This window comes from Castor canadensis, chromosome 2 (genome assembly GCF_047511655.1).
Source record: "Castor canadensis chromosome 2, mCasCan1.hap1v2, whole genome shotgun sequence".
NCBI classification, from domain to species: domain Eukaryota; kingdom Metazoa; phylum Chordata; class Mammalia; order Rodentia; family Castoridae; genus Castor; species Castor canadensis.
The window spans coordinates 3,503,416-3,527,799 of NC_133387.1; the positions used below are offsets into that span (position 1 = coordinate 3,503,416).

General features: G+C 43.9%; 1 protein-coding gene across 6 annotated transcripts in view; it reads right to left on the minus strand.

Annotated features, from left to right (window-relative positions):
• Positions 1–24,384, minus strand: part of Dpp6 (dipeptidyl peptidase like 6) — a 945,197-nt gene that overhangs the window by 184,930 nt on the left and 735,883 nt on the right. For all 6 annotated transcript variants that reach the window (XM_074060144.1, XM_074060158.1, XM_074060135.1 and 3 more), the window contains exon 7: positions 5,520–5,601. In XM_074060144.1, coding sequence (XP_073916245.1) covers positions 5,520–5,601 — 82 coding nt within the window. The remainder of the gene's footprint in view (positions 1–5,519; positions 5,602–24,384) is intronic.

Here is a 24,384-nt window from a genome sequence, read left to right on the forward strand (position 1 = left end):
AGGCTGGGCACAGAGCAGGACAGTGGGCTTTTCACGAGGACCACATGCTCTCTGTTCAAGGGGTGACTGCAGGATGCATCAGAACAGGGGACCTCTGTCACCTGACAGTGGCCCTTTCCTAAAGGCATAGACACTTGACAACTTACTAAAAGAGAGCCAAAACCTTAGAAGAATAGACACTGGTGGGATGTTTTCTGAACAGTACCCCTTACTCCCTAGAGTCTGAGGAGGGCAAGCCCAGGCACATGGGCATCCTAGATGTTACTGACCATTGTACTGGCATGGCATTGAGCCCTTTGGATGCCCATCAAGGTGCCTGTCTCTTATTCTGCATTCCCCATTTTACCAGTCAGCCTGACTCCCCTTCCAACATACAGCAGACTTGCAGTTGATCAAATGCTTGTTTGTTTTCATTCTGTCTTGATTAATTCATATAATAACAACAGTGACAATTAAAGTCAGCTCTTGTTGACTCCATTCTTCATTCCAGGATCCACATACATAGTTTAATAGATACTTAATAGAAAGAGTAACTCCTCCAAGGCAGTCTTATTATCCCTATTTTACAGATGGGGAAACTGAGGTTTTGAGGGATTCACCATCTTAAGGTCACACTGTTAGTTAGCCAGAATTAAGATCTGACTCTGGCCCTTTGGACTCCAAAGCTTTTGTTAGGATGACTCTTGTGAAACAAAACCAACCAAATAGTTTTTATTTCTTTCTAGGTGCAAGTTTAGACTCACCGGAGTCTGACACACCATGATGGGGATTCCCAGTGGGTCATCTGCATTTAAAGACTGCTTAGTTCCTAGTTCCTCCTATCTAGCTCCCCTGGTAGCAGCCTCCTGGTGGCACTTGACCTTGTGCTGGCTCTGTGCAGATGAGCGGCACCCCCTGCTGGGCCTCTCTGCTTGCCCTTGGTCTTCCAACTGGAGGTCGGTGTTTTCCCCAGGCTGCCAGCCCAAGGGGCACAGGATGGAAGGATTCCAGTCCTCAGGACTGACATCTCCTGCCCCTCCCTCATTCAGCGGAGCACACTGGTGCTTCAAGAACAATCTGCATGTTATGTGGAATGGCTGATGTCTTGGTGACATGGGTTTCACAACTGTAATGGACTAGTCTGAAAAAATCTTTAAAGCAAAAGTCTGAATGCCACGAAGTGAGTCAGCGTGAGTTGCACACTTTCCTTCATTGATTAACAGAAAAATGAGTGCATTTTTAGGGAGGAGGTGGGGTGAGCTCCCTGATCCCAGATGGAGTAGGTGAGGTGAGGTCCTTGTGCTCTTCAGCTGTTGACAAAGCACAGGGAACAATAACTTCAGGATGGTCTCAGCCACTGTGAACTGCTGAGGCAAATAAGGAGAGAGGCCATCCTTTTCTTGTCTCCAGAATCCAGCAGTATGCAGAAGGTGAGAAAGCAGGAAACAGGAAACAAATGATAAGTGAGAGAATGACAGAAGTGTGAACACTCCAAGGACGGGCCTGCACGGCCTTCACATGCAGCTGGCGGCCAGCCACGCAGCCATCCATCAGAGTCATCACTCCAGAGAGCTCCAGGGCCTGGGAGAAGATTTGGGGATCCAGTCTGCCCTACCCCAGACCTTCTCAAGACAGCTTTGCCTTAACTGTGTGTATGTGTGTGTGTGTGTGTGTGTGTGTGTGTGTGTGTGTGTGTACTGATTTAAATGAGGATTCCTAACTGTCCTTTCCATAAAGCCATATGGCAGTTCTTCCCAGAGTCTAGCGGAAGTCCTCTGGTTTTGGTAACCACACTTAACTATATTCTCCCATCTCAGGATTGTTACCTGCTGGTGTTCCCAGCACAGACTGTCACATACTGGAGAAGAGGAGCCTGTCACACACTCTTCTCAGCTGGATGGCAGGGCCTAAGCCATTCCTTCCCCTTCCTCCTTGTGTGCAATGGTCCCCATCTGCCCCTCTGAGGGAACACTATCCCTAAGGACAGCTCCAGCCCCACACCAGCAGGTTTCCTGGCCAACTCCTCCACTTGCTCTTCGTTTTTCTCATTCTAAGCTGTTGAAGATTTCCCAAAGGACTTATTAAATGTGCTTTTCAAAGCTACTCATTTATCACTATCATGGTAGCAAGCCAACCAAAGAGAGACAGTTCTCTTTGTCTCTGAGCCTCTGAGCGTTCTTGCAGAGTCCAGCCTTGAATTCTTAATGTTGTCTGATGCTGGGAGGCATAGCTGCAAAAATTTCCATAGCTCTTCTTTCCAAAGGGGAAAAAATGTCATGCAACAAATTCCCTTACACTCCCTCTGCTTGAACCCTGACTGGTAAGGTGCCTGAAGTGACTGTAACTCCAGGTGTGTCCCCTCAGAACAAGGAAGGCTGCTGTGCTGTCCCCTAGGCTCCTTTGTTTCTATTAAATGTCTCTGGTAGGAATGACATACACAGAAGTGAAGGGACATTTTCAAACACTCCAGTTAGTCAATCACAGGTAAGCAGAGACAAAACCTCACATAAGTGGCTGACCAGACATGGGAGGTAGGACCACATAAAAGATCAAAGAAAGAAAAGACAAGCAGAGTCCTCAATTCAGGCAGAGATTTGTGCAAAGTAGAGAAAATGGTAACGAGCAAATTCTGAGATTACACGGTTTGATATAAATCTTGGGGAGTTCTGTCCCTTTCAGATAGAGGAGAATAAGGGACAGAGTGCAGTAAACATTTTGCACATATTTTCTCCCTTGGCTCTACTTAATCTGGTCAAGTTCATCTTTTTCTAGGCTTGGTAGGTAATGTCACATCCTGGGCCCCAAGCAAATGTTTTGGAAAGAATCTGGCTATCCATATCCTATCAGCGGATGACGGCAGAAGGAAGGACTTTCTGCCCCAGTGTCTTCCTTTCTTCTAAGGAGCACAGGCCATGCAGGTAGCACTCATCCCAACCACAAGATCTGAAGGTCAAGTCCAGCTTACTCCAACAGGCGAGGGTCACTAACTGGACTGTGTAGAGCATCGGGAGAGGATGCACTTCACCATCCCCGGGCTGCTTGTCATCTTCTGATGACTGATGGGGCTCCTGAGCCAGAGGCATGGCTGAGATCACTCAGCAGCAGGAGGCTGCTGATACTCTGAAAGCTCCTTGGTGAACTTGAACTGCAGCTGCGTTCTCTGCTCCCGAAGGAGAATTACTCACTGCAATGTGACTCATTATCATTAGAGCAGATTTACTTAGGGAGCAATATTTACTTTTCAAAATGAAATGCCGTCACTTAATAGATTAGTGTTTGCAAGGCCTGCCCTCGATTGCAGATTTCCTCTGCAGACAGGGTGGCCTCAGGAGTACCTACCTGTCATCAGGGTAGTGGCCCTAGGGTCTGGCTTTTCCCAGTTGAGGACACCCAAGAGAGCACATGATTGTGCTCAAACAAGGTGCAGGCCAATTCACTTGGGTTTGTAGTAAGGTTTTATTGGGACACAACCATTCCCATTTGTTTCCACACCATCCACATTTGCATTTGTGCTACAGCAGCAGAGAAGTAGTTGCAACAGAAGCTGCAGGGCCTGCAAAGCCCCACACACCTGCTTTCTGTCCCTTTGCAGAAAGAGTGTTCACTGACCTTGCTTCAACATACAGGACTCTCTCTCCTCAGTGAGTCATACTGCCTTTGATCGTCAGTGCAAGGATGCATAATAAAAATCCCAAAGACTCCTTAGTACTAAACGCAAATATTAGTAATTGGTACAGAACTGAGCACTCATTCCCTTGAAGCAGGGAGGGCGTGACATTTCCCTCACTGCATGCAGTCCTATGTTCTATTTATATCCATGCAATTATTTTATGCTTAATATACAGGACCATGTGAGTTTGTTAATTAATTAATTTAGCAATTCATGTATACATTTGTTTCTTACCTCAACAAACACTTACTTGAGGGATCCAGGCCCCTCTTCCAAAGTCAGCACTCAATTACTCACTGCCTCCTGCCATACTCAGTTAAATATACCTTTTGAAATCTCGATTAGAAGTTTGCAGAATTAGGGGCACTTTAGCAATCACCAAAATACTTTTGTGGTTTACACACCTCTGTTTCTGTGAATCAATTCAAGACAATGGAACTTGTGTGCAACCAAGGATGCATAATTGTACTATGGGGGAAAAGAGGACGTTTTTCTGTCATAATACAGTAGACAGCCTATCTCCTATAACCCTATGCAAGTTTCAAAATATGACCATTTTCTGTGATCTTTTAAGAAAAGAGCACTTTAAAATGCAGCTTTAGTTAATCTGCATAAAAATGGGAAAGAAAACCTGACTTTAGTACAGCCACCAACCTTACCTGCAAACCAGAGGGGCTTTCTATGGGGCAACACCATGTCTTGAAACATAGCTAAGCTGGACTCATGGAAATTACCTGGGTGCAGTCAAATGTCACACTAGAGGTCACATCATCCATAACCTCCCCTCAATCCTTGGGCCAGCTTACTGGGCTGACAGCTAGGGACTGTTTGCTCATGGTCAAAAGTGAGTGCGCATCCAGGATCGGAACCCTCATTGCAGAACTGTTTCTTATACCATCCTTGTCATTTACAGAGTTTCAGATGTCCCAGTTTTGTCACTTGGGGTGGAAGCCCATGAAGACCTCTAATGAAAAACTGTGGAGCTGCATCAGCTCTGGGGACTGCCACATATGATGCATCTGGCAGGGGGCATTGCTCCACAGTGGCCAGCCAGTCCACTTTCTTCATGAAATCCTCAGTGGAAGGATGGTAAGTTCCAAGAGCAAGGTTCTGCAACTCCATGATTCTGCTCACACCCATCTTGAGTTCTCTGACAGACTTCACCTTCTGAGTTCACAGCAAATCCAGACTCTATACACACCACTCTCGGTGGGCACCGCTTTCAGGGAATTGGGTATGGGCACCAAAGCACGTGTGTTACAGATATAAATGGTCCCAAAGCACATGTGATGCAGGCTTGGTCTCCAGCTGGTGGCACTATTGAGAAGTGATCAGATAGTGAAGGTGCTTACATTGTCAATGGATTAATCCATTGATGAGGTCATAGCTGATGGGCTAGCAGGAGAAAGTGGGGCCTGGTTAGAGGAGGCAGGTCACTGAGGGTGTCTCTGAAGGACATTATCTTGTCCCTGCGCCCTTCCATGCTTCCTCTTTGCTTCCAACAGCCATGAGGTGAGTAGCTCTTCTTTACCACGCCCTTCCTGCCAAGATGTTCTGCCTCACCATAGTCCCAGAAACAACACAGCCAGCTGGCCACGGACTGAAACCTCTAAAACCCTGAGCCAAAGATAAATGCTTCCTCCTTTAAGTTGTTTTCTCAGTGACAGAAAGCAGATAATACAACACACATTCCAATTTGAGAATTCTCTTATCTAAAAGAAATGGCTGTTTTACAAATTCAGAAGACATTCCTGCCGTCCTTGCCAAAACTTAATCCACACACACACACACACACACACACACCATGCAGGCTGTGTACAGTGGAAAAAAATCAAATATGGCTACTAGATAGTGGTTCTGACTTGCTTACCAGCTGCTGGCCTTTAGGGCCCCACCCTGCATACTGAAGCTTTGCATTGGTGACTTCCGGTGGGTCCAGACTCTGAGGGTCCCTGAAAAAACAGATGAACAAACAAAAACAAAGCAAAATGTTGGAACCAAGAATTTAAGACACTGCAATTTTATCTTCCTCTCTATCCCCCTCCCTTCTCCTCCCATTGCATCAGTCTCAGGAGCCTCTTGTTTATTGAATAGTATATCTCACTCAGTCTCCATTAGATTTTTTTTTCAGATGTACATAATTTATATGAAGTTGAAATAGGTCCATCACAGCTTAACCCAAATGGTAAGTATTCATCAAGAGAAAACATCCAGAGGAGTCTATAGATCAATTTTTAAAACATTCAAGACAGTCTAAATTAAAATTTTAAACGCACAACTATGCAGTAATAAATCCCTACATCTTCTATCTTTCTAGCTGGCTCTTAAGATTTTCTAAGCATCATGCGAGGACATTCTGACTTTCCAAAACCAGCAGCCTCAGGACAGATTACAACCTTTGGTTTCTGTTGATAGCTGCAATTCTCTGTGGAAAGAGAAAAGGGGAAAGAAAGAGAAAGGGGAAGAAAAAGAGAGGGGTGGGAGAGAGGGAGAGGAAGGAGGAGGGAGGGGGTAGACTGAAAGATCATTTTTCCTATCAGATATCACTTGTATTTTTCATTCTTAATTTATTGATATGCAAAATACCATGACAACAAAATTCTGTCTATGTACCTAAAGGTCCTAATAAATAAAGGCCATAGAAAAAATGAGAAAAATCACTAACACTATTATAACTACTAAATATTTCAATATATTTTGTAGGCACTGCTATTTTCAATATGCAGAAAAGAGTGATTTTTCATATTTCTTTTGGAAGATGATATTCCACATGAAGAATGACATCTGCCTTGGGCCAAGGGAGAAGTCAGGTGAGTGCCCTGTCTGGGTATGGTATTTCTTAGGCAGAAGACAGAGCTGTGAAGGCACTCATTCATCTACAAAGAGAAAATGGTTGAATGGTCTTTGACAAAGGAAGACACTGAGCTTCAGGGGTTTCAAGAACACAGAGGAAAATTCCATTGTGTATAGATACCACATTTTCTTAATCCATTTGTTAGCAGTGGGGCGTCTTGGCTGTTTCCATAACTTGGCTATCGTGAATAGTGCTGCAATAAACATGGGTGTGCAGGTGCCTCTGAGAGTAACCTGAGTCACATTCCTTTGGATATATCTCTAGGAGTGGTATTGCTGGATCATATGACAGATCTATGTTTAGTTTTTTAAGAAGACTCCATATTGTTTTCCAAAGTGGTTGTACTAGCTTGCATTCCCACCAGCAGTGTATGAGGGTTCCTTTTTCCCCGCATCCTTGCCAACATTTTTTAGTGGTGGTGTTTATGAAGCTAGCTATTCTAACAGGACTGAGGAGGAATCTCAGTGCAGTTTTGATTTGCATTTCCTTTATGGCTGGAGCTAATAAAGTAATCTTAAACAGTCAGAGGCCATTATGGGAAGGTGATGGGGAAGTAGTGAAGAGGTCTGGTACAGATGAAGCAATTCGGGTTATAATACACATGTGCGTGGAAGCAATCCTAGGAATCTCTCTGTATAGCTATCTTTATCTCAAGCTAGCAAAAACACTATGTCTTTCTCATTATCTCTTATGTTTTCTCTTCAACAAAATTGGAGAGGAAGAGGTCAGAACAGGTTCTGCTTGGAAGCGAGGGGGGTGGAGGGTAGGGGGAGAAATGGCTCAAACAATGTATACACATATAAATAAATGAATAAACAATCAGAAAAGAACATGGAGGAGGAGGTCAGAAGGAAGGAAGGTGAAGCAGGTAATTACATGACGAGGGCTTGAACCAGAAGAAAATTGTAAACTGACTGCTGAGTAATACTACCAGAAGCAATACAAATAAACAAACAGAAAGTGGGAAGCCATGGAGGAGGAGAAGACTTCAGGTAGTTAGAGTCCCGAGTGCCTCAGGGTCGTTTAGGAGAAGCCCAGCAAACCTGAGCATGACAAGGAGAGATGGGGGGGTGGGTAGGGAGGCTGGGCAGGCAGCAGGAAGATGCAGGGGTCTGCACATTGCAGGATGCAAATGCTTTTTTAACAAATCCCATCATCTGTTTGGTTTGGGTGTTATTTTCATAAGCATGGGGAAATTCTACTTTAGCCTTGGTATAGAGAAAGTCTTTTAAAGAATGATTTAGGATCCAGAGGAGATGAAAGATTGATAAATTCAACTGCATAGAACACTTAAAAATTTTCATGACAAAAACATCATAAATAAAAGATGACTGACAAAACCGGGAGAAAATATTCATAGTACAAGCCATGGGCAAGTTGCTAAAATCACAAGCATTAAGAACTCAAAAAAATTAAGATGACAAAAGACAAAAATGATGAAAGTATGACAAAAAGACTTCCATAAGCAATCCACAAAAAAGACATAAAATGGCACTCAAAAATATGAAAAAGTACTCAGCTACACAGAAATAGAGGTAAACTGAAATATCATTTCTCACCTATAAGACTGGCCAAAGAAAAACAAAAGAGTGACACATGGTGTTGGAGAGGCTGTGGGGAAGCAAGTATTCTCATACTTGCTGATGGGGAAACAGATTGCTACAGTCAGTCAGAAGGAGATTTGGCAAAACCTAATAACATGCACATTAAATTTAACCTAGTAATCTTAAATCCAGGACGTCAACCCCAAGACCTGCCTTCAACAATACAAAATATATGTGCACATGGCTAGAGTAATTGCAATATTTAGTAACTACACACAAAAACGAGAAACAATCTGTCATTGAATAAACTACTAAGATCCCCCTTTTAAAGGTTGAAGCTTTCATTAGAGGGCAGAATGGTGGCCATTAGAGGCTGGGAGAGGGTGTCATAGGGAGATTTTGGTCAAAAGGTACCAAGTTTCAACACTTAGACATGAGGAATAGGTTCTAGTGATCAATTGCACAACAGTGACGACAGCTAGTAGTCATGTAACACGTATTTCAAAATCACTAAGATAGATTTTTAGTGTCATGTCATGATAAAAAGGTAAATATGTGACATGAGGGTAGTCTACAATGCATACATATGTCAAAACACCAATTGTACCCCATAAATGTGTGCATTTATTATTTGTCAGTTTAACTCCTTCCCCATGCTAAAAAAAATATATAAGGTACATCCATATAAGGAAGTATGGTACAGCTATGGAAAAGAACAAAGTTGTCCATAAACTAATGTGCAGCAATTTTTTGATTGGGTTACACAAAGCCCAGGGGAGTGTGCATTGTATGGTAGCTGTCATATCACAAAGATATATGTCTCTCTGTATACATATACGTGTGTGTGTGTGTATTTATCAAGAAGTATAGAAGTTGAAATCAGACTGGTTACCCACTGGGGTGGATGAAAAGTGGGGCGCAAAGAGGTTAGGAATGTGGGGTGTTGGTGCTTCTGGTAATACATATTTTTGTACAACACCAAGTCTTAATCTACAATGGGGTTTTGCACGCTCTTCACACATTCCCCAAATAAAACAAACAAAAGCAACCAGGATGCCGGGGAACTCAAAATAGTACAGGAAAACTAACACAAAGCTGTACTGAGAGAGTGAGGAAAAAAATGAACCCTATGTAAATCTGGGGAATATTGTTTAGGCTAAAGATAAAAAGAACTGTAAGTAAATGCTATAACCAACTGAATAAACATCTTTCTCATAGTGATTTGGTTATAAGTTCTGAAACTACTTTATGAGTATACCAGAATTAAGCAAATATGCAAAGATGTTGGAGATCATGAGAAACAGATTTCTCACTATTGGAAGAAAAAGTTATAAGGGAGAGGCTAAAATAAATGGTGTGAAGTGGATGGGAATAAGAACTACCTGTATAAACTCATATATGTCTATATCTATGTATAACTATCTCTATCTATCTATCTATCTATCAATCCATCCATTTATATCCAAAATAGAGATCTGTGTGTCTGGGGGTTAGTATATACCTACATGTCCTTGCTTTGTCCATGAGAGGCCAAGAAATAATGACACCCCAGTAGCAATGAGCACACCTAATGTCCAGACTTGGATTTCTAAACATCATCACCCAGTAAAGGAAATGGGTATCCCAGGAGAAGTGTTTGTATCCATATTGGGGTAAAGAAAGTACAGGATGAATCTGGGACAGCTTATGGGGCCAGAAAGTAAAGAATGCTAAAAAGAGATGGGGGTTTATTTAAAAAAATACAGAAGTTAACCTTAAATGTGAGAACAATCTCAAGAGCAAAACAGTTAACAATGGTATTGGAATAACCCATATTATAATAGCAATGGGTCTATATCGATATAAATAAATCATCAGATAAACAATGGGGAGGAGATCCACTCTTCCTCATAACAGGATTCCAGTCGAGTGTGCAGGGAGAGAATCAAATTGACAGTTAACAACACAGTAACAAATGTCGCAGGCAAGACCCACTAATGGAGTAAAATTAGTGAGTGGAAATTCAAAGAGAAGTTTTGAAGTGTCTTCCCTAAAATACAACCAACGGCAGAGGGGGAAGATAGAGAGTTGACAGTGGAGAAACCTATAGACAACAACATAACCACACCATCCAAGTTAACACCAGGAATCTTGTGCACCAACACCAAGCACCCTTGGATGCAGCACACCAGGAATGACACAGCATCCTTTATGTCCTTTGGTATTTTTACCAAATGTATAACCTTGCTCCACTCATGAGAAAAGAATGGGAAAACCCAAACAGAGGGACACTCTCCAACATTACTGGCCTGTAATCTTCAAAAAGGTCAGGTGGTCCTGAGGCAGGGAAGGACATCCAGAGAACTCTGCTCATATCAGACATAGAGTTGAGTTAATGATATTGTACTGATGTCAATTTCCTTTTCTTGATCATTATGATAGGGTTATGAAGTAAGCAAACGTTAAGATATGTGGTATGAAGAATATAAAGGATTCTTTGTGCTGCTTTTGCAATTTTTAAGTCTAAAATTATTAAGAATAAAAAAAGGAAAGTTTCTAACACCTATCTCCCATCCAAGTACTCACCAGGCCCCACCCCGCTTAACTTCTGAGATCAGATGAGATCAGGTTCGTTGATGGTGGTATAGCCATAGACCATATTGCCTATCTCATGGGCTAAAACTATTGTTGTAGAAAGACATGAAAAGTTAGATAATCTCCCTCCCAATACACTGTGATCTTGAGTCAGGAGCTGAAATGTGTTTTTTCTATCACAACATTTGCACTTGACATGTGCATCGAATCAACAAACACGAGTACCTATAGGTGGGCTGGGGGACACACAGCCAAACTTCTTATGCAAACCCACACACTTCTTGGCCTGAGTTTTTGTGGGATTTCCTAAGCTCTGAGGCCAGAGAAGCAGGTAAGATTGCAGTGCTTAAACTCCGTGCCGTACTGTATTGAAATTTACTTTGTCAGATCTTAATTTCTAGTAGGTGTCTGTGATGCTCAGGAGTGGCAGGGATTAACCTGTCTTTAATCTGACAAGTCTAAATTCCCATCAATGCCAACTACAAACAGTATCTCCAAGTGCATGAAGTCCCACACAAAACTGCACTGGGCTCATTTGTCATGGTCTGAGACCACTACTCCTTCCAAAAACTGATGTGCACCCCTTCTTCTCCCCAAACACACTCACTAGAGCACAGAGCACAGAGGCAGCAATGGGAGGACCACAGACTAGAGATCATGGGGTGGTCTCCCTGCCCCAGGTCCTGACATGAAGGTCATATGCCCCATGCAAGTCCCTGAGCCTTCACTGCTTCTGCAAGGGAATGGAGAGATGGCTACCTTTCTCCTAAGAATATTATGAAAATCAAGAGCAACAATGAATATTAACTTAAACGCTAACATAACTCAAGCAGGTGATGCTCTTCTTGTTGCTAGTGAGTGAGTCTCTCGACCTCTCAGTCTCTATAAGTTAAACAAAAATGTCCAAGACTTTGGCTGACAGGGTTGCAGCAATCTGTCTAACGAGAATGCCCAGTGTCCCTCCAGGGGAGGAAGGAAGGCATGAAGTGATGGGAAGAATTCCAAGAACCCATACATTTTATTCTGAATTCTGTCACTAACTAGTACAGGGCTTGGGGCAATGGAATAACTTGATCCAAGTTTGTTTCCCCAACTATAAAATGAGAATAATAATGCTTGCCTCTAGGTTGGACTTAATAATATGCTGGATGTGAAGTCAGGCAGCACAGTGCTCACCTTGCAGGGACTCCATAATGTCAGTTTATTCATGGATAAAGTGGCAATAATTAATTTGACCACACACTCTGTGTGTGTGCGTGCATCCTTTAGCATTTCATTTAATTAGTAGGACCAACTGATTGAGTAATGATACAATGTTATTACAGCAACTATCTATATGAAATTTCTTTAAAATGCCAAATAATTTATCAGCTATAGAGACAGGTTTAATCTCTGGAACTCAACAGCAAATGCAAATGGCCTAAATTCCTAAGGGATGGTGGAAATTGGATTTAGGTGTTCAACCATCCACATTTGCTTTTATAAGGGGAATCAGTATTTTTGCACTGGGATTCGATCTATCAGATTCTTTTGCGTTCAAGTTAAAAGAGGGCTTTAGGGAGACCTCTCCCAGCACCCCCTCCACTGTGGGGTCCTTCTTCAATGCACCACTCCACGGTCTTTCATTTTCTGCTCAGCCTGACAGTTCTTTTCCCAGCCTTGCAAGTGACTGGCTTGGTTTCACGTTAAACCCCTCCTCCTACTCCCCCCACCATCCACACCTGGACTCTTGAGAAATTCCAGGGAAGCATGGAGCCCAGTGGGAAATGTCTGGCTCAGCTGGCTGCTGCTGTCTCATTACAACTACCTCTTGGTGTGTCCCATCTTTCCAGTGCTACACCAACCTTCCCTGCTCTTGTCATGTGCCTCTTTCTCCTTGGCCCCCACTCCAAGCAGATGACCTCTGCTCTCCCTTGGGAGAACTTGGGGCTTCTCTACCTTTGCTCTGAGGCTCCTTCACCCGGCAGGATTAGAGCCACCAGGTTGCTGCAGGTGTTCACATCCACCTAAGTCTAAGGCGTCTACTGACAAATCCTGCTTTTTTTCTCTGTCCCCTTGAGGTGATCACATTTGCATTGTGACCTAAAGACTGCGGCTCCTGCAGGAGGACCACGCCAGCCCAGTCTGCTTGCTTCACCAGGACCATGTGCCCTCCGTCCCTCTGCCCAGAGCACGGGACCCCACTCTTGCCTGAGCCAGAGCCAGAGACAGGAGGTTCTGGCTTACCTTCTGGGCAGCCTCTGTTGTTATTAAACAAGCTTTATTTTTGAAAGGAATTTTAAAGTTACAGAAGAACTGAACAAGACCCCCAGTTTCTGGAACGATCAAGACCTTGTGTTAGCTGCACAGTGGTTACAAAGGGTGATCCCCATATCTACAGTCTGATTCACTGAATCCCATGGCATACACTAGGGTTCGCTTTTTGCCTTGTGGGCTTTGTGGGTTTGGATTCTACAGTATCTAGTGGAAGAGTTCCACTGTGTGCCCCACCAGCTCCTGCCAACCACCATCTTCTCTGTGGCCAGTCCTGTCCGTGCTAGAAATTTCCACATCTACAGCCTCTTCAGGTGCTTCTTTCACTGAGGAATCTTTGTCCCAGGATTTTAGGCAGTGCCAGGCTCCTGGACTTTGCTCTCGCTTTCTGTCCTCTCTCTATCTGCTCCTGTCTGTGTTCTTACTCCTTCCTTGTTTTCCTATCCAAGTACCAAGCAGAGAAAGTAAAACAAACTCAAACCAGCTATCTGATGCAGCTTCTCCATGTGTTCCTGTCCAGTCCCTGCTGGTCCTCTCACCCAGACTCTTTCTATTTTCCTTTTTCAAAAATATGACTTACTGAATGTCAAACCTTTTTAATAATCTAGGTCCTTTAATTTCCTTGCCTTGTAATGGGTACTATGGAAACAAATTAAGAACAAGGAGGAGATCTGATAAAGAAACCACATGCATAAAACAAAAGCCAGTTTCCTCTGAACAGGCTAACCCACCCCAGTTAGAAAAAATATAATTATGTACACTCCCCCTTATCCTGCTAACCAGACTTGGTGTGTGCCATTACAGGTATTTTAATGTTGAGTTTTATTTATACTTATATAAGTGTCTTGAGACATCCCTCACCAGTGTTTCAGAATAAGCCACCCCAATTTCATTTTCAGAGAGCACAGCACCAGAGCCTTGCCACGTCTGTGTCCAGATCCTGCAGAGGAAAAGAACTCTGCTGATAGATTCAGAGGTACTTTCAGTTATGACAGCTGTTGCCGTCTTGGGAACTATTTATTCAGATGAGGATTGCTGACTTCAAGAACTTAACTTTATCTCTTAAGATATACATTGAAAGGGTAACCCAGATCTTTAAGTGCTATGTGGGTTTAGGGTACTACAGACCCTAACCAATCAGTAATTGGAGGTTAGACTAAATCCGTTTATTAATCCACCTATCCATCTAATTATTTAATTAATGTTTATTGAGTGTATATTATGCAGGGTATTTGTGTAGGCCTGGGAGTCAATCTTGCCTTTTATATCACCAATCATGCTAAGAATATAAGAAGACTCAGAAAATGGCTATCACTGACATTGCTGGGTTTTTTTTTATGTTACCATAAAAGCTTAGGAGCCAGAAAAACAATTTTTAGCCCTTCCCTCCCCTCAGTGCTGTTGTCACTGGGAAGCTTTTCAATCCCTCAAAATAGCTTAGGAAGATAAATGAGCAAACTTTGCTGTGCACTAATTTACTCTTCATAATTTAGCATGATTTATGCCTTGTTTTGTTTATTGCTCAAATAAGCAAACTCAGAATGGATTGTGTGGTTATTTTGAGATATCCTGAGTCCAGAGCATTTTATTCTTCCTTAATCATTTTTTTTTTTTACCAAGCTATCTCTAACCTGGAGATGGAGATGGTTCACCACAGAGCCTGCTATGGATGCTTTAGAATAAATGAATAAAGGAGGAAAAATAGGGAAGGAACACTAAATATCTTCTCTCTCCTTCTCTCTCTTTCTCTCTCACACACACACCCCTCATGCCCTAAGAGTTTAGAGCAGCTGGGATTATGATAGAGATCCCTGGATGAATTAGACCTTGGGCTCACTGCAGAGGGCGCTGCCACAGTCAGTTGTACATGTGTGATGTGGACGCAGGGCTTCTGATGGAAGGAAGGGCAGGTGCTGGAGATCAGCTTCCTCAGGGTTTGCTTCCACTCTTGTCCTCTGAGCGCCTTTCTGCTTTATTGCTTTAGTCAGTTGGAGATTGTTTTTTCCCCCTTTCATCAATTCTTCAGACAAGTCAGTCAACCCTGTGTCCTCGACCTCCATTCATCAGGAAATAAAGAGTGTATCAGTGTCCCCCAGCTGCAGTTCACCACAGAACAGCCTAAAACAGCAGAAATGCTCTCCTATCACAGTTCTGAACACCAGAAGTACCCAACCAAATGTAGACAGCAGCACAGTCCCCCCAAAATCCACCAGGAGGACCCCCGCCTGCCTCTTCCAGCTCATGGGAGAGGTGGTCAGTCCTGATGTCCTGGGTTAGGACATGGACAGCTCTAATCTCTGCCATGCTCTGTGCATCTGTGGCTTCTCCTTGGGTGTCTGTCTCCTCTCTCTGAACGCAGATGTTCATTATTGGATCACGGTCCTTGATCACATCTGCAAAGATCTTATTTCCAAGTAAGGCCATATTCAGAAGCACTAGGAGTTAGGGCTTCAATACATTTGGGGGAGATGCAATTTGGCCCCCAAGAAATGGCTCTGCTCTGCTGGTTGATCTGTAAGAGGCCTGCAGGAGATGTCTAGTTAACATGGGCATGGTGGATCAGGGCACTGCTGATGCACCCTCAAGTCTGGAAAATGCCCTGGTTACAGATGCAGCTTGGGCATTCATCAGAACAGGAGTTGCGGTTGAATGTGATATTGGTGGAGGTCCCCATCAATGACTGGTGCCGTAGGTGGTGGCTTTTAAAAAGAGCATGGACCAAGGAAGAAGCAACAAAAGAGACAACTAGACCTAATGGAGGAGCTGGAGGAGAGCCAGGAGAGAGGGATCACCAGGGACCTTAGGAAGAGCAGTTTCTGTGCCATGGCACTCAGTAGGCTGGGAAGGGTGGCAGTTCCAGAATGGCCCCTGGCTTGGACCACTTATTTAAGAGGTCTGTCTTCCACATATGATAGAAGTAAGCTAGGCTCATATGTCTGTATGAGCCTAGCTTACTTCACTTAACATGATGTCCTCCAATTGCATCCATTTACCTTCACACCACATGTCATTATTCCTTATGGTTGAGTAAAACTCCATTTTGTATATAAATCCACATTTTCTTGATCTATTCATCAGTTGTAGGGCACCTGGGTTGTTTGCATAGCTTGGCTATTGTGAATGTGTATTGAAAACTGTTGAAAAATGGGGGTTGGGAGGTAAAAGAGTAAGGGAGAGCAATGGAAGGGGTTGAAGGAACCAAAGTAAAGTATATTCACAGCAGGGATACATTGAGAAACCCTTTGAACATCAACTTATATATTAATTAAAAAATCTCTAATAATTGCTTTAAGTGGGGGGATTGAGGGGGAGAGACGGTGGGGGTGATCTAACCAATGTACAATATAAACCTATTTGGAATTGTCACTATGAATCCCCACTGTACAATGAATATATCCTAATAAAATTTACAAAAAAGGACATAAAATTCTATTGTGTATATATACCACACTTCTTGATCGATTTATCAGTTGTAGGTCACTTGGGTAATTTCCAAAGCTTGGCTATTGTGAATAGTGATGCAATGAACATTGGTGTGCAAATGTCTCTATTGTATCCTGACTTATGTTCTTTTGGGTAGATATCCAGGAGGGGTATCACTGGATCATATGGCAGTTCTAGCTTTAGCTTTTTGAGGAGCCTCCATAATGGTTTCCATAGTGGTTGTACTAATTTGCATGCCCACCAGCAATGTATAAGGGTTCCTGTTTTACCACCTCCTCACCAGCATTTCTTGTTGTTGCCCTTGAATATGGTCATTCTAACTGGGGTGAGGTGAAATCTAAGCATTGCTCTGATTTACAGCTCTTTTATAATCAGGGAAGTTGAACACTTTTTCATGTATTTACTGGCCGTTTGTACCTCTCCCTTTGGGAATTCTCTTTTTAATTCATGTGCCCATTTCTTCATTGGTGTGTTGATTCTCTGGGGGCTGAGTTTTTTAGTTCCCTGTAGATTCTGGATATTAGTCCCTTATTGGATGAGTAGCTGGCAAAGATCTTCTCCCATTCTGTGGGTTGTCTCTTGAGTCTGGTGACTGTTTCTTTTGCTGTGCAGAAGCTCTTTAGTTTGATGCAGTCCCATTTGTTCATTCTTTCTCTTAGATGCTGAGCCTTTTGAGTTCTGTTTAGGAATTCATTCCCTATGCCTATCTGTTCTAGTGTATTTCCTGTTACTTCCTGGAGTTGTTTCAAAGTTTCAGACCTTATATTAAGGTCTTTGATCCACTTTGAATTGATTTTGGTACAAGGTGAAAGACAGGGATCTAGTTTCAGTCTTCTGCATGTGGATTTCCACTTATCCCAGCAAGAAGAGGTTCTTTTCTCCATTGTATGTTTTGGGCTTCTTTGTCCAAGATCAGTTGGCCATAGATGCCTGGGTTTATGTCTGGGACTTCTATTCTGATCCATTGGTCTTCCTGTCTGTTTATGTGCCAATACCATGCTGTTTTTATTGTTTTGGCTCTGTAGAATAGTTTGAAGTCAGGTATTGTGATGTCTCCAGCATTGGACTTTTTGCTTAGAATTACTTTAGCTATTTGAGGTCTTTTGTGTTTCATATGTAAATCAAGATTGATTTTTCTATTTCTGTGCAGAATGTCATAGAAATTTTGACAGAGATTGCATTGAACATGTAGATTGCTTTTGGTAGTATGACCATACTCACAATATCGACTCTATTAATCTATGAGCATGGGGTAAGCCAGGCTCAGAAAGACAAAGACCACATGTTTTCTCTCATGTGTGGAAGACAGATCCAAAGATAAACATACACACAAAAACAAGCATATTCATATACAAACTCAGATGTAGAACGTGTTATAGTGACAGTGGAAGTTCTCTATGGAATTTGGGGAAAAGGGGAAAGGAAAGAGAATGACAGAGCATCAGTAATATCACTAAACATTACATCTGTAAAGGTAGAGGATATAAGGATGTGTATTGAAAGCTGTTGAAAAATGGGGGGTGGGAGGTAAAGGGGTAAGGGAGAGTAATGGAAGGGCCTGAATGGACCAAAGTAAAGCACTCCCACAGAGGGCATACATGGAGACACCCCTTTGAACATCAAATGGAAAACAGGGCTGAAAAATAGGTACAATGGGGGTGGGGGTACTAGTGGGAGGGGAAGGTGAAGGATGGAGATTAAGGTGATGGTATGTGGCAGACAGGCTTCATATACCTATAGGAAACAGAAATAGAAAACCTCTTGCAATTGCTTTAAGTGGGATGGGGAAGGGGTTGAGGGGGAGAGACAACAGGCATGTTCTAACCAATGTACAATATAAGTCTATTTGGAATTGTCACTATGAATCCCCCTGTACAATGAATATATAATAATAAAAATTTATAAAATAAAGAAATCTGGGGGAAATCAGTATATTAAATAGAAGCCTGCAAGCCTGTGTTGACTACAGTGCCAGTCACAGTAGCTAAGACATGGAATCAGCCTAGGTGTCCATCAGCAGAGAAAATGAAATGTAAATGCAAATGGATACACTGTTTTGAACACAGGGAGCTCCTGTCCTGTCACCCCATACCCAGGGTCTAGCCCACGCTCAATATACCTCTGTTAAAGGCAGAAATGAGAGAGTGTGTTGATGGGTCTGGAGGGTTAGTCGAATAGTGAAACATATTTTGGGAGCGATAAAATGTTCTAAAATGGGTTGAGACAACTGTAAATAACACCATTGTAAATGACAACCATTGTAAATGAATGACAACTCTCTTAATCACACCCATTGAGTTCTATAACTTAAATGGTAAAACGAGGGCATGAGAATTATATCTCAAAAAGGCCAGGAAAGGGAAGGGAGGAAGGAGAAGGAGAAGAGAAAGAAGAGGACAAGGAAGGGGGAAGTCTCCACCTCTGCCAGGCTTGAGGCCTCATCTGTGAGTCAAGGTTCACAGCTCTTCCTGTTCTGCCTATCACCCCCCCAGTGACCTGTGCAGAACCTTCCATGCTAAGAATGTACTTCCTGAATAGGAAATAACTGTTTTCCTACTGGAAGGCTGAATAGACTTACAGGAGACAGGTGGCCAGCCTGGGCAGGGCTAGGAGGAGCCCTGCTGCCTCTCCTGGACAGCACTGAGAAGTCTGTTGGGTTGTGTACTTCACCCCTGTCCTGTTCTGCTTCACCGCCAGGGATTAGCTAACCTCAAAACAGGGACTCTCCTCAAAACAGGTAGAGAAGAGCCAGGCCTAGGCAAAATTAACCAGCCAAGCTCTGGTTGCCTCTTAGTTTGGTCACTACCCCTTCAGGAAAGCTGCCTCTCTGCTCCTCAGAGAAGGTCCCTTGTCCCATGGTGCACCCGAACCTGTTGGTTCCCTGGACAGCTTAGTGTGATTGAGAACTTGTCATCCTGTTTTTCCTACATTGCAAACCCCTCTCGTTGGTCCCATTCCTCCAGGTCCTGCTTCTAAGAGTAGACAACTGGCCAAGGTAGCAAGAGACAGAGCAATCTCGGAGGTAAAATAGCACAGGAGCTGTCTGGGACCAGCACTACCTCTGTGGTGTTTGGCGGGTGGAAGTTTATGGTGCTTGGACTCAATTGGGCTGAATCCCATTGATGGCCTTTAGGAGCTATACAGCCCTGGGCAAATGGTGACTCTCTGAGCTTCTGTTTTTTCCTCTGTGAGATCATTCTCATTGTGCATTGTAAGGATGGAATGAGAGGGCGGACATGAAAGCTCCACTCTGTGAGGATACAGTGCAGCATGGCCTCTGTGCAGCAAGGTGGGGACCTATTTGCCTTCCTCCTTAGAAGTTCACCTCAAGCCGCTAGAATGGAAAGCAAGTGGCATGAAAAATCCAGCAAACATTGAGAACTGCCACAGCTAAGTAAGCAGGGCTGGGTCTTGGTGACATGCTCCCTGGCAGTGGGGGCTGGGCACACAGGAATCTCTGAGCTGCAAACCAACAGCATTTACACGCACGTCTACATGTGTGCACACTGCAGCCCTTGCTGATGGATGCTCCCTTCACACTAAGAGGGCAGTAACGAGGCCCGTCGAGGAACTGTTTTAAGCCTGCTTAATGGTGTATATTGATCCCCTGTAAAGGCACAAATTTAATGATCATGAAATGGACTAAGGAAAAATACAGAGAAGCCAGTTGACATGAACTCTTCCACAGCTCAGGTAAGGAATGAAAGAGATAGGTTGGAAAGGATGCAGAGGTGATTGGTACAGGAGAAAACATCTTTGCAGCTAAAGTCATTCAGACCCCACAGCTAATTAGCAAAGCAGGGCCCAGGCACAGAGGCTGTTGTCATGACTCATGACTTGCTTCTCCTCTCCTCTCCTCTCTCCCCATCCTGGTGCTGGATATAATTGCGGGCTGATGTGTTTGAAGCCTGTGGAGCAACCTCCTTTTTTGCTGGAAGATTCCACCACTAATTCTCAGGACAGTAGACTGCTCACTGATTACAGATTCCCCCTCAACCTTCTCGGCCGTTCCTACAGATTTCTAAGGCACGGCTGAGACCTTCCTATCGATTTCACATATCTGGGTGCTTATTAACAGAAAAAGGCCTGAAACAATCTTGTTATTCAGAGGATGTGGACGATGCCTTGAGAGAGCCTTGCAGTGCCTGGAGAAAGTTGTCAAGCTCTGGGGCCACGGGGCTGGTGCAGACGGAAGCCAGAGGGAGCTGGGATGGATAATGCCGGCTGGGATTTCCTCTGTGGCCTGGGTCTAGTCAGCTCATCCCCTCCCTTTCGGCTACCCATCTGTAAATCACGAAGGCTGAAACCAGAGTCATGCTCCGAATGACTAATGGCACAGGAGCAATTTGGAGAGAAGGCTCGGTCCTCGCAGACAGGAGTCTACCTATAGCCATGCCAATTTGGGCTGCACCTGAACAACCAGGACCCGTGGCATGGGAGGATCCTGTCCTGACTCACTTGGCCCCCGCTCCGGGTGGTGCTGCAATCATTAGCAGGCAACCCTGCTGCGGTGGAGTTTAGTCTGATGAAGGGAAGGGGAGGTAGCTACTGGGGAGCGAACTATTGAGAAAAAGAGAGCAGACCCTGCACACGCAGCAGATGTGTAGTAGATTTCAAGTTCCATCTGTGTGGTTCCAGGGTGTAACACTGAGTTGTTCTGACATAGTCTACTAGAGGGACAAAAGTCACTTAACTCATTCTGTAATTACTGTGCCTTCTCCAACCATTGGAATCCATTGGGATTCCTTGAGAATAGGAAAGGTTTCCTTTTATCTTTCACGATCCACAGCACCCAGTACTAGTACCTAGTGCAGTGCAGGTGCCTAGAACAATACTGATGCCTGGTGCAGCACTGGCACCTAGTGCAGTACTGATGACTACGCAATACTGGTGCCTAGACCAGTACTGTTACCAAGTGCTGGTACCGAGAGTAATATTGATGCTTAGTACAGTACTGACACTTAGTGCAGTACTTTCTGCAGCCTAGGAAGCTGTAAGTGTGTATGTTGCCAGTGTTCTAAGAGCACCTCCAAGCATTTTTAAAGGTCCATAGAAAGTTACCTTAGGGCAACACTGCGGCGAGTAAGAATTAAGATGTACCCAGAGATGTAAACCTGACCATCCACACAGAGAGTGTTTATGGAAACAGTGAACTCCACAGAGTTCTGGTCCTTCTATCCTCCCTGACCAGTTAGTTTGAGTCCCCTTTACTTTGTGGATGTGGAAAAGACAGAAGCCATAGGCTGGGATTAGATTAAGTCTGGTTTGGAGAAGCAAAGGCATGGTTTTTATGCAGTTCCTTTTCAATCTGGGTATCTGATCATGGCAGCACTCTGTGTGTCAGCATTGCTCATGAGTGTCTGCTATCCCAGAAACACTGTGCTGCTGAGTGACCTTGGAGAGCCAGGAGGTGGCAGCCTAATGAGCTATCCACTGTTCTCTGCCAAAACCACCATTGGATTTCTGCCCCTGGTCTTGGAACTGGGCTGTCTCAATGAGGAAATCTATGGCTTATCCCCTGGTCTGTCCTTGATAAGTGGCTCCAGAAATTCCTCTGGTCAAATACACAGGCTGGGTTAGTGGCATTTGGTCACCAGCTTGCTCCCAGAGAGGACCAATGTCTGCCTGTCTTTTTCATGGTGGGTGCTGTCCTATGTAATAAAAGTGTGTGTGGTAAAGGAAGCCTACAGTGCCCTCCCAAGGAAAGTTGATTTCTGGATTTGGATATCCCTAGCTGGTAACCCCAATGTCCAAAGACAGGTTTCTGCCACATAGACACTGTCTATGGCAATGACTGTGTGTTCTTCCTCTAAGCCTCAATGCAATAGGCAGAGCCAGTCCAGGACTAAGTTGCTAGTCATGTACGTTGTTGGATCTGTCTTTCCTCTGAACTTCCTTAGAAGGATCAAGAAGCACAATTCTTGAAAAGCAATTCCTCCCTAACAATGTGGTCAAAAAGCAAAGCATCCACCAAGCAAGCAGGGGCCAGGGCCTTCTTCACTCCTGTGGTTCATGCCCTGTGGCATACAATCAGTGCACCTGAAGTTCCTCTCCCCCTCCAGCCTCATTTCCTAATGGTCATCACTGCTGACCTTCCCAATGCTGACCTGTCATTTGTAAATAAAGTGCTCCACAGAGATCTTTGTGGGATAAGAGGTGTGACAGTCAGCAGCTCCTGCAGGTCTGATACCATCATCCTTGAGGTCCCAGGTGCTCAGTAGAGAAAGGAAGATGTGGGATGGCATCGGTAGTGTACATGGGGACCCTAAGGTTTCTCCCCCAGCTGCAGACAGAACCATTCCCAGTGCATGGCAAAGGCAGCTGGCCATATAGTGACCAGGTGGTGGATGTGGTGGCAGCAGGGCTGGGGGTGGAGAGGGGGAAGAGAGGTTAAAAAGTTAGTCCTGTGGGATGGGATATTTAAAAGGGTGTAAGGAGTTCTAAAGACAGCCTCTGTGCATAACACTTTGACAGCTTTTATCAAATTAAACACATGTTTACGCTACAACCCAGCAATTCTACTTCTAGGTATTTACTCAGGAGAAAGGAAGACATATGTCCATATGCAAGCATTCATAGAAAATTTATTCATAATAGCCCCCAAACTGGAAGCAACTCAAATGTTGAATGAAGATAAATGATGGTGGATCCATGCAAGGGACCAACCCTCAGCAATGAATGACAGACACCTGCAGCGATGTGGGGCTCTCAAAGCAATTAGATGGAGAAAGGAGCCAGACATACAAGACTACACCTGTGCAATGCCAGTTACACACTCCTAGAGAGGCAAAAGGAGAGGACAGATGACATAGACAGCCCCAAGGGGTACAGGAGGGGCATGAAATTTGGGGGCATGGAAATGTCCTACCTCTTGGTTGTGGGGGTGTTTATGTAATGGTACCTATCAGTCAAAACTTAAAAAGTGTGAAGTTTATTGTAGGCAAGTTGTCCTGTACCAAGCATGTACTTGGATAATGTAATCTCACCAGTATTCCTGCCTCATCATCTAAACAGACTGGCCTTCCCACTGGTCAAAGCTTCCCTTCATACTTATTCTAAGCCAGTGTCACCAGTATGAATGCAGTGGAAGTGGAGGTGGTGTCCAGTCCCCTGATAGGGACAGTCCAGAGTGCAGAGAAGAGAGGAAGTTTACTAAAAACAAAACAAAATACACCAGACATCAAGGGATGTGTGGAATATTTTCACTCTTCACCTCTGTGTCTGGCACACTATAGATGCTCAATCATTTTGTTGCAGCAATGAACATATAGCACATTGTACACATTTACCAGGCTTAGCTCTCCAGGCTGTCAGCCTAAGGCACTAGGTCATTGTTCTCAGAGGAAGATCTGTGAACAAGGGCAGCTGCCCTTGGGGCCATACACAGCTCTATCCTGGTGACTGATCTCCCACAAGCCTCTAATTTTGCTGACTTAAAACTGACCCCGTGATTTCTTAACACAAGAAAGCAACCAATATCCAAGATGAAAACAAAGAAAAAGCACAGTGACTTGTCACATTCTGCTTGTGTGCAGCACAGATACCCAATTGTTAGAATCCAGATAATGAAGTAATGGCTGCATCCCACTAGGTGGAGCCAGAGGGAAGTGAGAGTCTGAGCAGGCCCAGAACAGGATAAAAATAAACATGTCTGTGCCCCTTTCCTGGGAGCAGGGTCTGGAGCTTGTCTCATCTCTGCAGCACAGACCTTGAGACTATAGCACGTCCACAGAATATCACTACGTAACACTGTTTGCCTGAGCTCTGCCAATACCCAGGCATATGTGTTCTTAATAGTTCCCCTTGTTTAGCTACTTCATTCATTTCTTCTGAAGATCAACCAATATTTATGAGAGAAGAAGGGACATGACCATGGAATTTAGTGAACATGGAGCCTGATAAAATGAGGAAGCATGTTTATTTTCACCTCACTTTTAAAAGGATTTCTTTGAAAATCATTTAGACATGCTAAGGAAGTCCTTTAGATTAGTGAATGATTCCATTGGAAAGGCTGGGTGACATAGGCTCACTTTGTAGATGGCTGATGCATTTTCATCCACTGATGA